The sequence below is a fragment of the Euprymna scolopes genome, chromosome 4 (genome assembly GCF_053919585.1).
Source record: "Euprymna scolopes isolate OS-2025 chromosome 4, ASM5391958v1, whole genome shotgun sequence".
Classification (NCBI taxonomy): domain Eukaryota; kingdom Metazoa; phylum Mollusca; class Cephalopoda; order Sepiida; family Sepiolidae; genus Euprymna; species Euprymna scolopes.
Window position 1 is genome coordinate 139,367,352 of NC_136485.1, and position 12,500 is coordinate 139,379,851.

Here is a 12,500-nt window from a genome sequence, read left to right on the forward strand (position 1 = left end):
TATATATATATATATATATATATATATATATATATATATATATATATATATATATATGTTGTTACAAGGGGCATTTCTATAAAATAATAATAATAAATCAATAAAACAGTTTAAAATGTGTTCTAAAGTAATCTAGGCAGTCCTAATAATCAAATCCCAAAAGTTTTTAATTCACGAAATAGTTTAAAAGCCAGAGTATAGTCATAGAAATTTTAGAAGTCTTGCCTGCTGGCTGTTCTTAATTTTGACTACCCTTTCTTCCTCCTCGTAACCTTCACTTCTTCGTCCTGTTTTTTACCCGAGTTTTACCAAGCCGTCATTAATTTTTAGCAATGATAGTCGTAATTCTAAACAACTGTATCTTTTGTTAACAAACCTTTATCGTTTGTTTTTTTTTTTATTATTGTTGTAAATACTTGTGTATAAACCTTTTCGTTTATTTTGTTATTGTTGTAAATAAAGGAAAATATCATTTTCCTAAAATCATATTCATATCGTTCATATTTTTAATTGTTACCTCTTAAACGTAACAATATATATATGTGTGTGTGTGTGTGTATAAAGTCAGAGTTGTGTTTTCCGTGGTAGTAGCGTTGTTTAAATTTTAAAATAAATAGGATGTCTATCTCCGAAATATTAATTTAAAGCAAATAAATATTTGCTTATTTTCATAATATTGCGTTGTAATTTGCCTTATAAACGTATTTTATTTTAAAATTTAAACAACGCTTCTATACCGGAAAACACTACTCTGACTTTCATGTCACATGCGCCAAGCGTATTCTTCCGGCACTTCGAAATAACACCGCAGACGGTCAAAACGCGGATTCTTTACTAATTGTTTGTTTGTTTGTTAATTTAACACCATGACGAGGAAAAAAAGAAAAGAAACGTATAAAATTCTGAGGATGGAGTCGATCTCCAAAATATTAATTTCAAACAAATAAATATTTGTTTGTTTTCATAATATTGCGTTGTAATTTGGCTTATAAACGTATTTTTTACGCATTATATATATATGGATAGTTGTAAAAATATAAGAATCATAGAATATTAATAGATAATAATTCTAAGGTGTACGTAATTATTAAATATAGGAAAATAAAAATATAGGAGAATAAAAAATATGGGCGTAAAGGGATATGAAGAAATAGAGTGATATGGAGAGAGAGAGAGAGGGGGGGAAGAGAGAGAGAGAGAGGAGAGGGGGGGAGAAAAACACAAAAACAAAGATAAAGACAGAGGGCGGATGATGTTAGTACTCTGTTTTTACCGCTATTAGATTAAGACAGATATAGTGAAAAGAGGTAGAGAGAGAAAGAGAGATAGATAGATAGATAGATAGATAGATAGAGAGAGAGAAATAAAGATAGAAAAATAAAGTAAATATAGAAAAATAAAAAATAAAAACTATATTGAAGAATATGAAATAATATGTGAGTCCGATAAATGAGAAAGTATCCACTTGGAGAAAGTTCTTTAAGGGTATGTGTGGAAGTATAATGCCTAACCTTTAATCAAGTCCTGATTAGATGCAAAGCAAGCAACGAGATATTTTTATAAAAAATCAAAACAGATAACTAAATATAAGTTCTTTTTCGTTCAGTTTAGATAGCGTTTTAGAGAAGCATATTACTGTTGGTTGTATAAAAGTTATTGGAGGGGATATTTGACCTTGAACTAAAATATAGAGAAAAAGTTCACCTCTCCTTTAGGAAGACAAAAGTTTTGGAATTACCATTAATTCCAGGGTGTATATTAATGTTTCCGCATTTATCATTCCCGGGATGAAAATATGTTTTCTTCGATAGATGATGCAGGTATTTCCTGTGTTTCTTTTGCATACAGAAAAAAACGACCCAAGTGAAGAAATAGTTACTTGCAGGAATAAATCTTAGTTGTAGACAAATGAAAATGAAAGTGAAAGTGAAAGTGAAAGGACGCGTCTTTACGGATAGGACTAGAAAAGTCAAAAGCTGAGGAGAATAAGCATAAAAAGCTGAGTAGGTGTGGACAGGGGAGGCGATGGACGTTAAAGTTTATATCTGTTTTTGTTAGGGGGATAGTTATCGAGACTATTTTTTACTACATCAGGCCCTGAACTGGCATCTAAGCTTCAGCCTCTGTCCCATCGACGAAATGTTGCATCCCTCTGCCTTTTCTACAAGTATTTTAGTGGTGAATGCTCTGACGAACTGCAATCACTTGTGCCCCCACGACGCGAGCACCCCCGACAAACCCGACAGGCTACTAGATCCCACCCCCACACTGTAGAGGTCCCTAGATGTAAAAGATCTTTTTACTCCAATAGTTTCTTCCCCAAAACCGCAAGACTCTGGAATTCCATTCCAGGTCCCTGCTTCCCCAAAAGTACTGACGTGCAGAAGTTCAAGTGTAACGTGAACCGACACCTTGCTGCCCAAATCCCTACATAGTACCCCAGTAGTTGTTGCCCCTGATAGTAGCCCCCTACACCAAAGTGGCAATTTGCCTTGTTTGGGGTGAAAATGTAATAAAAAAAAAAAAAAAAATGCCATCTATGATGGGAGTAGATATCTGTGGTAGTAGCCGTGCGAGTTTTATTAATTTAATTAAAACTATTTCAGGTTTGAGTGGGCTAAATCAATTAATAATTAATGTTTAAGTTTATAAAAAGATGGCAATTATAGGATTCTATTTGTATGGGAATGCTAAATTCTGTAGGTGAGGTTGGGATACTAAGATTAAGTTTTCAGGTATTAGTGTGGAAATTGGTAGGGAGGGGGTTTAGTTACTTGTGAATTTAAATTTTGGCTTAAAGTTGAGAAGAAAAATGTTTGATGAATAAAAGTAGCCCGGGAAGGCCGTATTGGAGAGAGATTTAATGAGTGATGCTGAGTATATAATGCGGATCTATAAGAAAGTTACGTTAGTCATGCATATTTACAAGAGTATGGATAAACTGGTTACCGGGTAGGTTCATTCGGACAAGGGGGAAGGATGTGTTTAGAGGTGGTCTAATAGTTGATAGTTCTATTCTGTATTTAAAAATGAATGTCGTGATAGAGAAAATTGAAAAGAAGGGGGTTCAATTGCCGGGTACTGGGTGCTAGGCTTAGCATGTGAGAAAGGTTGATTAACTGTTTATAGTATCGGAGAGACTTGTAATTAGGGGGGGGCAGGGGGTTTAAGTCAGGTGGTTGATCTTAGGGGTTACAAACATTAATCCTGGTTTGAGGGTGATTTATCGGCAGAGTTTAGGGTACTTCCGCATTTATATTTTTCGGGGTGCCTGCAACTATAAATTATCTCTGATTCAAAATTGAGAATATTTCATTTTTTTTTTATCTCCGTGGTCTCTGTGTTCCAAAGGAGGCAGTATTTTGAACCTACGTAAATAATATTCACACATCCTTCGTGATGATTTCTTCTTGGAAAGACAAAAAACACCACCACAGCCAACTTAAAACTACACATGGAACCTTTTTTATTCTTTTGATCTATATTCTAAGAAGATAAGAAAAATTGAAGAAAAACGAAAGGTTTAATTAAACGGAAGCTTTCTGTTGTTTTAACAGCATTTGTTTATTATATATATATATATATATATATATATATATATATATATATATATATATATATATATATTAAGTAATGTGATTTATAATTTAAAAATTAAAAAAAAATTTTTTAATTTAAAAATCAAATTTTAATTAAATTAAAAATCAGTTTCATAAGAAGGAACAACAACAAAATCAATTATCTTTACGATCGTTTCGGAAATCCGTGCTTTTTATTGTGGTATGCATGAAGTTATGTAGAACAATTATATATAGTTTTTTTGGTAAGCACGGTCTAAATTTGCTGATGAGGAGACCGTGCTTACAAAAAAAAACTATATATAATTGTTCTACATAACTTCATGTATACCACAATAAAAAGCACGGATTTCCGAAACGATCGTACAGATAATTGATTTTGTTGTTGTTCCTTCTTATGAAACTGATTTTTAATTTAATTAAAATTTGATTTTTAAATTTAAAAAATTTTTTTAAATTTTTAAATTATAAATCACATTACTTAATATTGAATTAGCTCTAGGACATTTAACTATCGAGCTTATTATATATCTAAATTACAACGAGCACTTTCTATTTCCTGTATTTTAATTAAACTAGTAATTTCACTGTTACATTAAAATACACTTAGCTCTTTAGACTATTGTTCTAATCTCCTTTATATATATATATATATATATATATATATATATATATATATATATATATATATATATATATATATATACAGAGAGAGAGAGAGAGAGGTCAGTTCTTCGCGGTGGATACTCAGATAACATGTTTCGTTTGCCTTTTAGATGTTAACCGGTTTTATGATCTTTGATCTTACCGTGAGTTGATTTATATGTAAATTAGCTTAACTCTCGCTCGATCTCACAGGGAGATCTCTTCTCTGCTACAGGGCTCTCCACCAAAACCGCTTGTGTGAATATCACTACCGTTCGACACTGATGCGTCTGTAGCAGAAGGTGACCATAGAATTTAGGTACAGTAATCTCTTGCGAGTTTCTTGGGCAAGTGAACTGTTCTCCCTGCTCTCATTTTGTATGGTTGAGTTGCTTGTTTAGTTCAGTAAAGGGTTGAAAATGTCTGTCATGCGCATCTAACACTCAATATGAGCTTTCTTTAATTTGCCTACAGACACTGTTTCGGTGCGACCATTTATATTCTGCTTGAATTTTTTTTTTTTTTTTTGAAAAAACTTTGAATGGCCCTAGATAGGGAGGGCTCAAATGTCCACGGACCGTGTCATTTCGAATGATTACATGAGTCCATTTATCTCTCGGGACATGTGCTGAAATCATTTGTGGATGAGGACACAGGGGAGGTATTCTCGAAAAATATGTCCGAAGCCATGAGACGTACGACGAGATGTCTGTGTTGGATGAATTCTGCACAATTGTTCGTTGGTAGGTTGAAGCGATGAGCGAGTGCAAGTGGATCTGCACCTTCTTAGTCTGCAAGTGCGTTTGCAGAGTCTAGGCGATAAGGTTGAAGTCAGTTACACAAAGGTTTGCAAGCGAGTCTGCAGTGCCAAGTACAGATGAGTTTGTACTCATGTGCATCGTTCGTGTTGATCGGGCTCCCTATGCATTAGTTGAATCAACGAACGTCTAGTCGTCTAGTTTTCCAATGTGCGTGCCGCAGCTAACTCGTTTTAAATTAGTGACTTCTTCCATAACGTCCGATCGTTTCCTTGAGGTGGGTTAGTTATTATATCCCGAACTGTTTTAGCTAATGGTGCCTGCATACCAAAACGCCAAATGCGTAGCGGATTATGTGGGGGGGGGGCGTCGTGAATTAAAAAAAAACGTCCACTTGTGCAAAACATAATTTCGCATCTTCTGCGAATGGCGGTAAAGATATAAAACTTTTTTCTTTTTTCTTTTTTTTTTTTTTTTTTTTTTTTTTTTGCAGTGAAAAAAAAAACAACGAACGGATCAAATGAACAATAGAAAGTTTTATGGACTAGCTGTCCAAAAGAAATTTGCACACAGAAAAACATTTTTTTTTCCAAATATAAAATGTCACAATTAATAAATAATACTAAAAGAAACTATCGTCATTTTTTAGTGTGTGTGTGTGTGTGTGTGTAAATAAAAGGAAATTTTCAAACATTCTTCAAAACTTTCTTTGAATAAAGTAATAAAGTTTCAACAGCACAAGAGGACAACAATTCTTTTGTTTGTCTGTAGTACTACTTTGTAGTAATTTTTTAATTGAAAGAAAAAAATGCTATCAAAACTAAAGCAAAATATTCAATGTAGTTTCAGTTAAGACATACAACAACGAATAATCTATTCGTCCAAAGCAAATTTTTTTTTGGAGGGGGGGTGGCAGTTGCTCTTTTGTAATTTTACTAGGATGTTTAAACCGATGTTAGGTCGAAATGTGTTTTTTTTTCTTGTACACGAATAATGTGTTCATCGAAGAAAGGGGTCACCACTTTAACGAGGTTCGTTCGTCGCGGTGGATTCTCAATTTGGTTGGTTGGTTGGTTGTGTTTTACGGCATATCAACCCTTTTCAGGTTATTTAATGTCGAATCCAAAGATTTTGAAGAACAATTTTTTAATAGAATATATTTGTTGTTTTCAAGTCGGTTTTTATTTAATCCATAGTTGGTACCCTAACAGGTACTACCACTCCGGGTCAGAGTGGACCTGGGAGCAATGGCAATTAAAGGGTGGCTCCACACTCCCCAAGGCCCGCAAGCTAGAGCCTCACCACTGGATATAGTTTAAGGTCATATCCAGGACCCGGGTGCTCAGATAGCATCTGTTTGACTTTTAGACGTCAACCGGTTTTTTTGTCTGTCGATTTATATGTAAATTAGCTTAACTTTCGTTCGATCTCGCAGGGAGATCTCTTCTCTGTTACGCACGCACACGCACACACACACACACACACACACACACACATATATATATATGTGTGTATATATATATATATATACACACGCATTTATTCTCACCTAGAAAATGTTTCAAATCTAAACACAAAAGTAATATACGAAACATGATGAATAAAAAAGGCATAATTGCTATGTAATCGCATTTACTCATGTTCCAAGACTATCGAGAAAGGACATGTATTGTCAGAGTTAATGAATAGAGAGATATACATTAACAATATATAAAGAAATGCAATTTACATTTTGTTTATGATGTTCTGGGAGCCAATGAATAGGGTATTCTTAACATGAGTGCAACTTGAAGAAGTAAAAGTTTGCGACAATTACAGCCTGTTGGACCACGTCCGATGACTTACGTGTTTAATACTGAAATTTAATATATATATATATATATATATATATATATATATATATATATATATATATATATATATATATGCTTCACATATTCAGCGAACCTACGAATATCATTTTTTTTTTACATGGGGGTCACCACCTATCAAGGCCCGAAGGCCACTCAGGGATAAGGGTCATTGCGTGTACAGTAATCAATGAGATAGTATTTTAGTAATCATTGCCTTAAGAAGTGCTTTCTAACAAATGGCAAATAGCAATTTACATTTTTTACATTTTTGTAAGTATGGGGGCAAGTTCTGGTTGGAGCTTTTTCAGCACTATAACTGGAATGCCATCAGGGCCAGTTGCTTTACTGGAATCAAGGTTCTTGATTAGCTTGGCGACCTCATGCACAGATATTTGTATGTTGCATAGCGTATTGTCTGTTATAGGAAATACAAGGAGTTGATGGTCATTGTCGCATAGGATAGAATTAGCTGCAAAGTTCTTGGCAAATAGTCTGGCCTTGTCTGATGCTGACGAGATGACCTCAGGTCCATTGATGATAGTTGGGATAGAACGTATGCTTCTGTTCAAGATCCTGTTTGCTATTTGCCAGAATTGGTGGGAACCAAGCCGCTTCTCAGCTACTTTGGATTCAACAGACTGAGCATATAGCTCTTTTGCATGTTTTATTACTCTTTTACAGTGGTTGCTGGCAGTCCTGAAAGCAGCTTTAGTCTCAGTACATCTATTACGTTGGTAGCTATGGAAAAAGTGATTTCTGTGCGCGATGGCAGCAGCACATTCAGGGGAGAACCATGGTTTGCTGTTAAGTTTTTGTTGGAATTTTTTCGATGGTATGATTCGGTCTATGCCTACAATTAACTATTCGGTCAGGTCTGATACTATAAAGGACACATCCTTTTTAAACATGGAATGCAGAGGTAAGTCAGATATGAATATACGGAAGCTATCCCAGTCAGCCATAGAGTATCGATATACAGTATGGTGGAGAGGTACGTCTGAAGACTTATTACCTTTCATTTTCATCTTAAGTACTACAATAGAGTGGTCAGAGGAGATAGAACAGAACATGAACACAGCTCAGGGGAAGTTGTGAGGAAAAGGTCTAGAAGGCTTGCATATTGACCGGGTGTATCGGGCACACGGGTGGGTCCGTGAACAATCTGAGTGAGGTCATAGGCAATGGAAAAATCATGACAAAACCTACCCTCGTCATCGGTTTTATTTTACTAGTGTGTATATCTGTAAATTTATCATTAATAATACAAGTTTTTTTTACTTTTTCAGAAATGACCAAGATCAACGACAACTACACTAATATTACTAATGATACTGCTACTACAATTCCTACAAACGAAAGCAGTACATTAGACCGTAAGTAAGATACAGCGTTTATTTAATTTAAACAAAAATTTAACGAGTATTTATGATGACAAAAAATTACGTAATATGGACAAACGTATAATTATTACTAACATATTGTTAGGGTTTAAATGCTGAAACATTTGTTGGGGTTTAAATGCTGGAAACAACGAAATGAAATATATATTAATAGAATATACAGAAACGTATATTGGTTGAGTGGAACTCCGCTCAACTGGTAGGACAAAGTAAGGTTAGTCATCAAGTAAGCTCTGATGTACTCCTTAAAAACTGCAGGAGTACTTAGCGGAGGAAGTGGAATGTCCGAACATCAGAGAGCTTTGTGGACTTTGTTTGTGCCAGTGTCCTCTTCCTACAGTGATGCAGGGTTTCACTCACCAGAGCTCTTTGTAAAAGGACCAGAAGAGATAGTGAAGACTTGGAGAAAATTAAAGATAAACTTAAGACCTTTTCGCCTTTCTCTGATGAAGCAACTTTTTGCAATATTATCACCAGTGTCAATGCAAATAAGGATATGAATGTCCATAACTTTTTTATCATTGAAAAAGAAATAGTGGCAGCAATGAAGTACGGCACACTCACGTTGACACACAGGTTCTCGCCAGATCACCGAAGTTAAGCAACGTTGAGGCTGGCCAGTACTAGATGGGTGACCATTTGGAAAGGCTATGCGCTGTATGTACCGTTTTATTATTATTACGGAGGTGCCGTGTTCGGATTCCAGCTAGGCTCTGGGACATAGTTGCTGATTTTTTGTTTTGAATGTTACTTTTCACTGCCTTCGTTCAGGATTGAACTCAGCACCTTTGGGTAACTGTAAACTTTGATACAACGTCTAGGACCACTCGGCCATATGTCACTGGCACAATTCTTAGTTGTTGTTTTTTTCACATGCTCGGACATAACAACCTACTGATCAAACCAAGCATAGAGCTGAATGCAATTTGGACACCTCTGATAGAGAGAGAAAACCTTGAATAACAACATATGTTTAACATTAACAAAAACCACTAAGAACGTTGTATCAATTTTACTGTTACCCAAAGGTGCTGAGTTCAATCCTGAACGAAGGCAGTGAAAAGTAACATTCAAAACAGAAAATCAGCAACTATGTCCCAGAGCCTAGCTGGAGTCCGAACACGGTACCCCCGTAATAATACTAAAGGGTTGGGTTCGAGACTCCTAACAAACGGTTCCCCAGTTCGATACAAAACACCTGATGAAGGCCGGAGGGCAAAACGGTCGAAACGTTGTGACTATAACAACCAAGATGAGGAAGTCAGTCCGACAATCTCAATCAATGAAAACACCTCATCTCAAAAATACAGACAATTACTTAACATCTCTATCTTGTCAAATTCAGGAATCGTTCTGTCGTACTCGGAAATCTTCACGGAATTTCGAAGGGATCCTAAGTACTTTCAAGGACCAGTGTTGGGAAAATTTCGTTGTAAATGGCCAATCCTCAATGTGGACGACACTCAAAATACAAATGCCGAATTAATAAGGTCTTCTAAGGATACAGCTGAAGGTGCTCGGAGGTTACATCAATCGGACCGTTGTGAAAATAATACTCAAGATGATATCTATAGTCGTAAAAATAGCAAATAATGCATATTAGAAACTTTCTTTTAGAAAGCCCATGATAAAATAAGGTATCACAAATATTTGAATTTTATAGTATCAACCCTAATAGTTCGACAATTAACAATGTATATTAATGTTTTTTTCGTTGTTTATTTATTTTTCAGCTTCTGAGCTGTGTTATTGTCCCTGTCCAAAACAGCTTAATAAAAGTGAGTTCATGGAAAGTATAAAGGATATCAAAATAAAACCAAACGAGGCTTCGAAGTACATCCGTTCAAAGACCAGTGCTCCCGATGAAAGAACTTCATCTCGTGCTATAGGTACGATCGCTGCGGTGATTATGGCCATCCCATTCGGGGTTATTGTACTTGCCGATCTTCCTCTCTTAATCAAACCATTTTGTGCACTGATTCGACCACGGAAACGAACTAACAATTCTTATGATACGATATTGTGATCTCAATTCACCCTGTTGAAATTCGTAAACTGATTGAACACAAATTAGAGCCATGTTGAAATCATGGCTCAAATGTGTAATATGTTATGCTTTATTAGTTTGACCTTAGAGTTTTCAAATGTTTAGCGCTCAAAAATTTTGATTTCAGATATGCATGCCGGTTAAGAAAACATCATAAAGTCTCAATTCACCTTGCTGAAATTCGTAAACTGATTGAATACAAATAAGAGCCATGTTGAAATCACGGCTCAAATGTTATGCCTTGTTAGTTTGACCTTAGAGATTTAAAATGTTTAGCGATCAAAAATTTTGATTTTCAAGTATGCATGCAGGTTAAGAAAACAAAACAAAAAATTATGATTTAAAAGTTAAGTGAAAGCTCTGCGAAAACTAATAGCGTTCGCGGTGTTTGCATTTGGGAAAGATAGAATTTGTTAAGAATGCGAAGAGGCAAATAGTTCGATAAATGTAAATATGGAAATCGTTTATTTTGACAATTATCAAGCTATAATGATGTATGCAGGTGATAGTTTATATCTCTTAGTGTCAAGTGAAGACGATAATTAATGTCTAAATTTTGTATACAGAGCACGCTGATGGCATTTGTAAGTGAAACAGATCCAATATTTTCATTGAAAAGCAACATAGAATCAAAATTATAATAAATCGTTTTAAAACAAATTCATGCTAAAAGATTTATTTATTCATTTCTTCGTTATTTTTTATTCATTTTCCTTTTATAGTTCTCTATTCAAATTTATTATTTTTTTTGTGATTTTCTTCATCCGTTTTTTATTAACTTTTTTTCATTCATTTTTATTTATATGTTTTTTTTCAATCATTTTACTTCTAATATTCCTATTAATTAATGCATTCATTTCTTTTATGTACCTTTTATTTATTTTTCGAATCGGGTTATCTATTCATTTTCATTTGATTTTCGTTCGTATTTATTGATTAATTTATTGATTAAAATTTATCGATTAATTTTCAATAAATTTTAATCATTTCCTTTTAATTTTTCCAAAATTTTTTCAATCATTTTCCTTTAATCTTTAACTCCGTTTTCAATTTTTCATTTATTTTTATCAGTTAAGGCGTAGTTATTTCTTGATTCTTTTCTCTGCAGACTTTAAACTTGGTATATGGAGTATTTGGACCTGTCGAAGATAATCAAATTGGTTTTTATCAGGGAAAATAGCTGCTAAAACTTGGCTGGTGTAGTTCAAATAATATGCAGATCTACATATGCGCAAATATACATTTATACGTTAATTTATCTAGTGTTAGTCTGGATGCGTCAATGTTGGGTATTTTGTTCTTTATCTAAATCGTTTTTATGTATTCTTATCTGTGTGTTATCTTATTTAACGGACTATTGTCCTCGTATCCTAAATTTCGTAATCGCTGGTGATTCATCTAGTGTTTTGGGTGCGCGCGTGTTAACATATATTGTAGCCGTAACAAAGACGAAATACCTGCCTGCTGTTGGAGAGCCGGATCTGCTTTAAGAAGATGCTTCATAAGATATAGACCAAAATGTTGTAAAATTTTATATATTTGATTCACTCCCAGGTAATCGTCATGGCAGAAGGGAAGTTATCGATGAACTCTCGGCTTGTGGGTTTACTATGTCTCCATTCGGAGACCATCTCCTCCCTTCAATATTTCCGGTGCAAACTGACCGGTCAACCATGTTTGATACATGTCACAACCTGACACTTTGACTCTTTCTGCACCTGCATGCTAGCTCAACATTGTTTCACACGATTCAATCTCTGTGGGTCTAGATATCTGCTAGATAGAGTAGATAATTAGATAGGGTAGATAATTAGATAGAGTAGATAATTAGATAAGCCAGGTCGATAGATAGATCGATAGATAGATTCTTTCTACATGCTGTTACCTAACATCAATAGGTCAGATAGTAACAAATACCGCTAGAGTGTTAAAAGTTTTGATTTTCATCCTAGCTGTTTGCACACAAACTTATGTTTTCCTTTACTTTTGAAATAATTTCTATGCATTGGGAACAATAAAATAATCAATAGAAAATTGGCTCTCTAATAATAAATACAAAATTTTCATTTCTTGAAATATCATATTTAAACGTATTTAACGACTAGACAACATTCATTTTTAAACAAGAAATTATGATTAAGAAAATTCCTAAATTCATGAATTTTAAGAGCTGGATACATTCATAAAATTTATATATATATATATATATATATATATAT

General features: G+C 34.3%; 1 protein-coding gene across 1 annotated transcript in view; it reads left to right on the forward strand.

Moving 5' to 3' along the window:
* The window catches only part of LOC145272118 (uncharacterized), a 110,542-nt gene extending 99,601 nt beyond the window's left edge, over positions 1–10,941 (forward strand). Inside the window, exons 13-14 of the mRNA XM_080127023.1 lie at positions 8,121–8,207; positions 9,968–10,941. Coding sequence (XP_079983149.1) covers positions 8,121–8,207; positions 9,968–10,260 — 380 coding nt within the window. The 3' untranslated portion in view covers positions 10,261–10,941. The remainder of the gene's footprint in view (positions 1–8,120; positions 8,208–9,967) is intronic.
* The last annotated feature ends 1,559 nt before the right edge of the window (positions 10,942–12,500 follow it).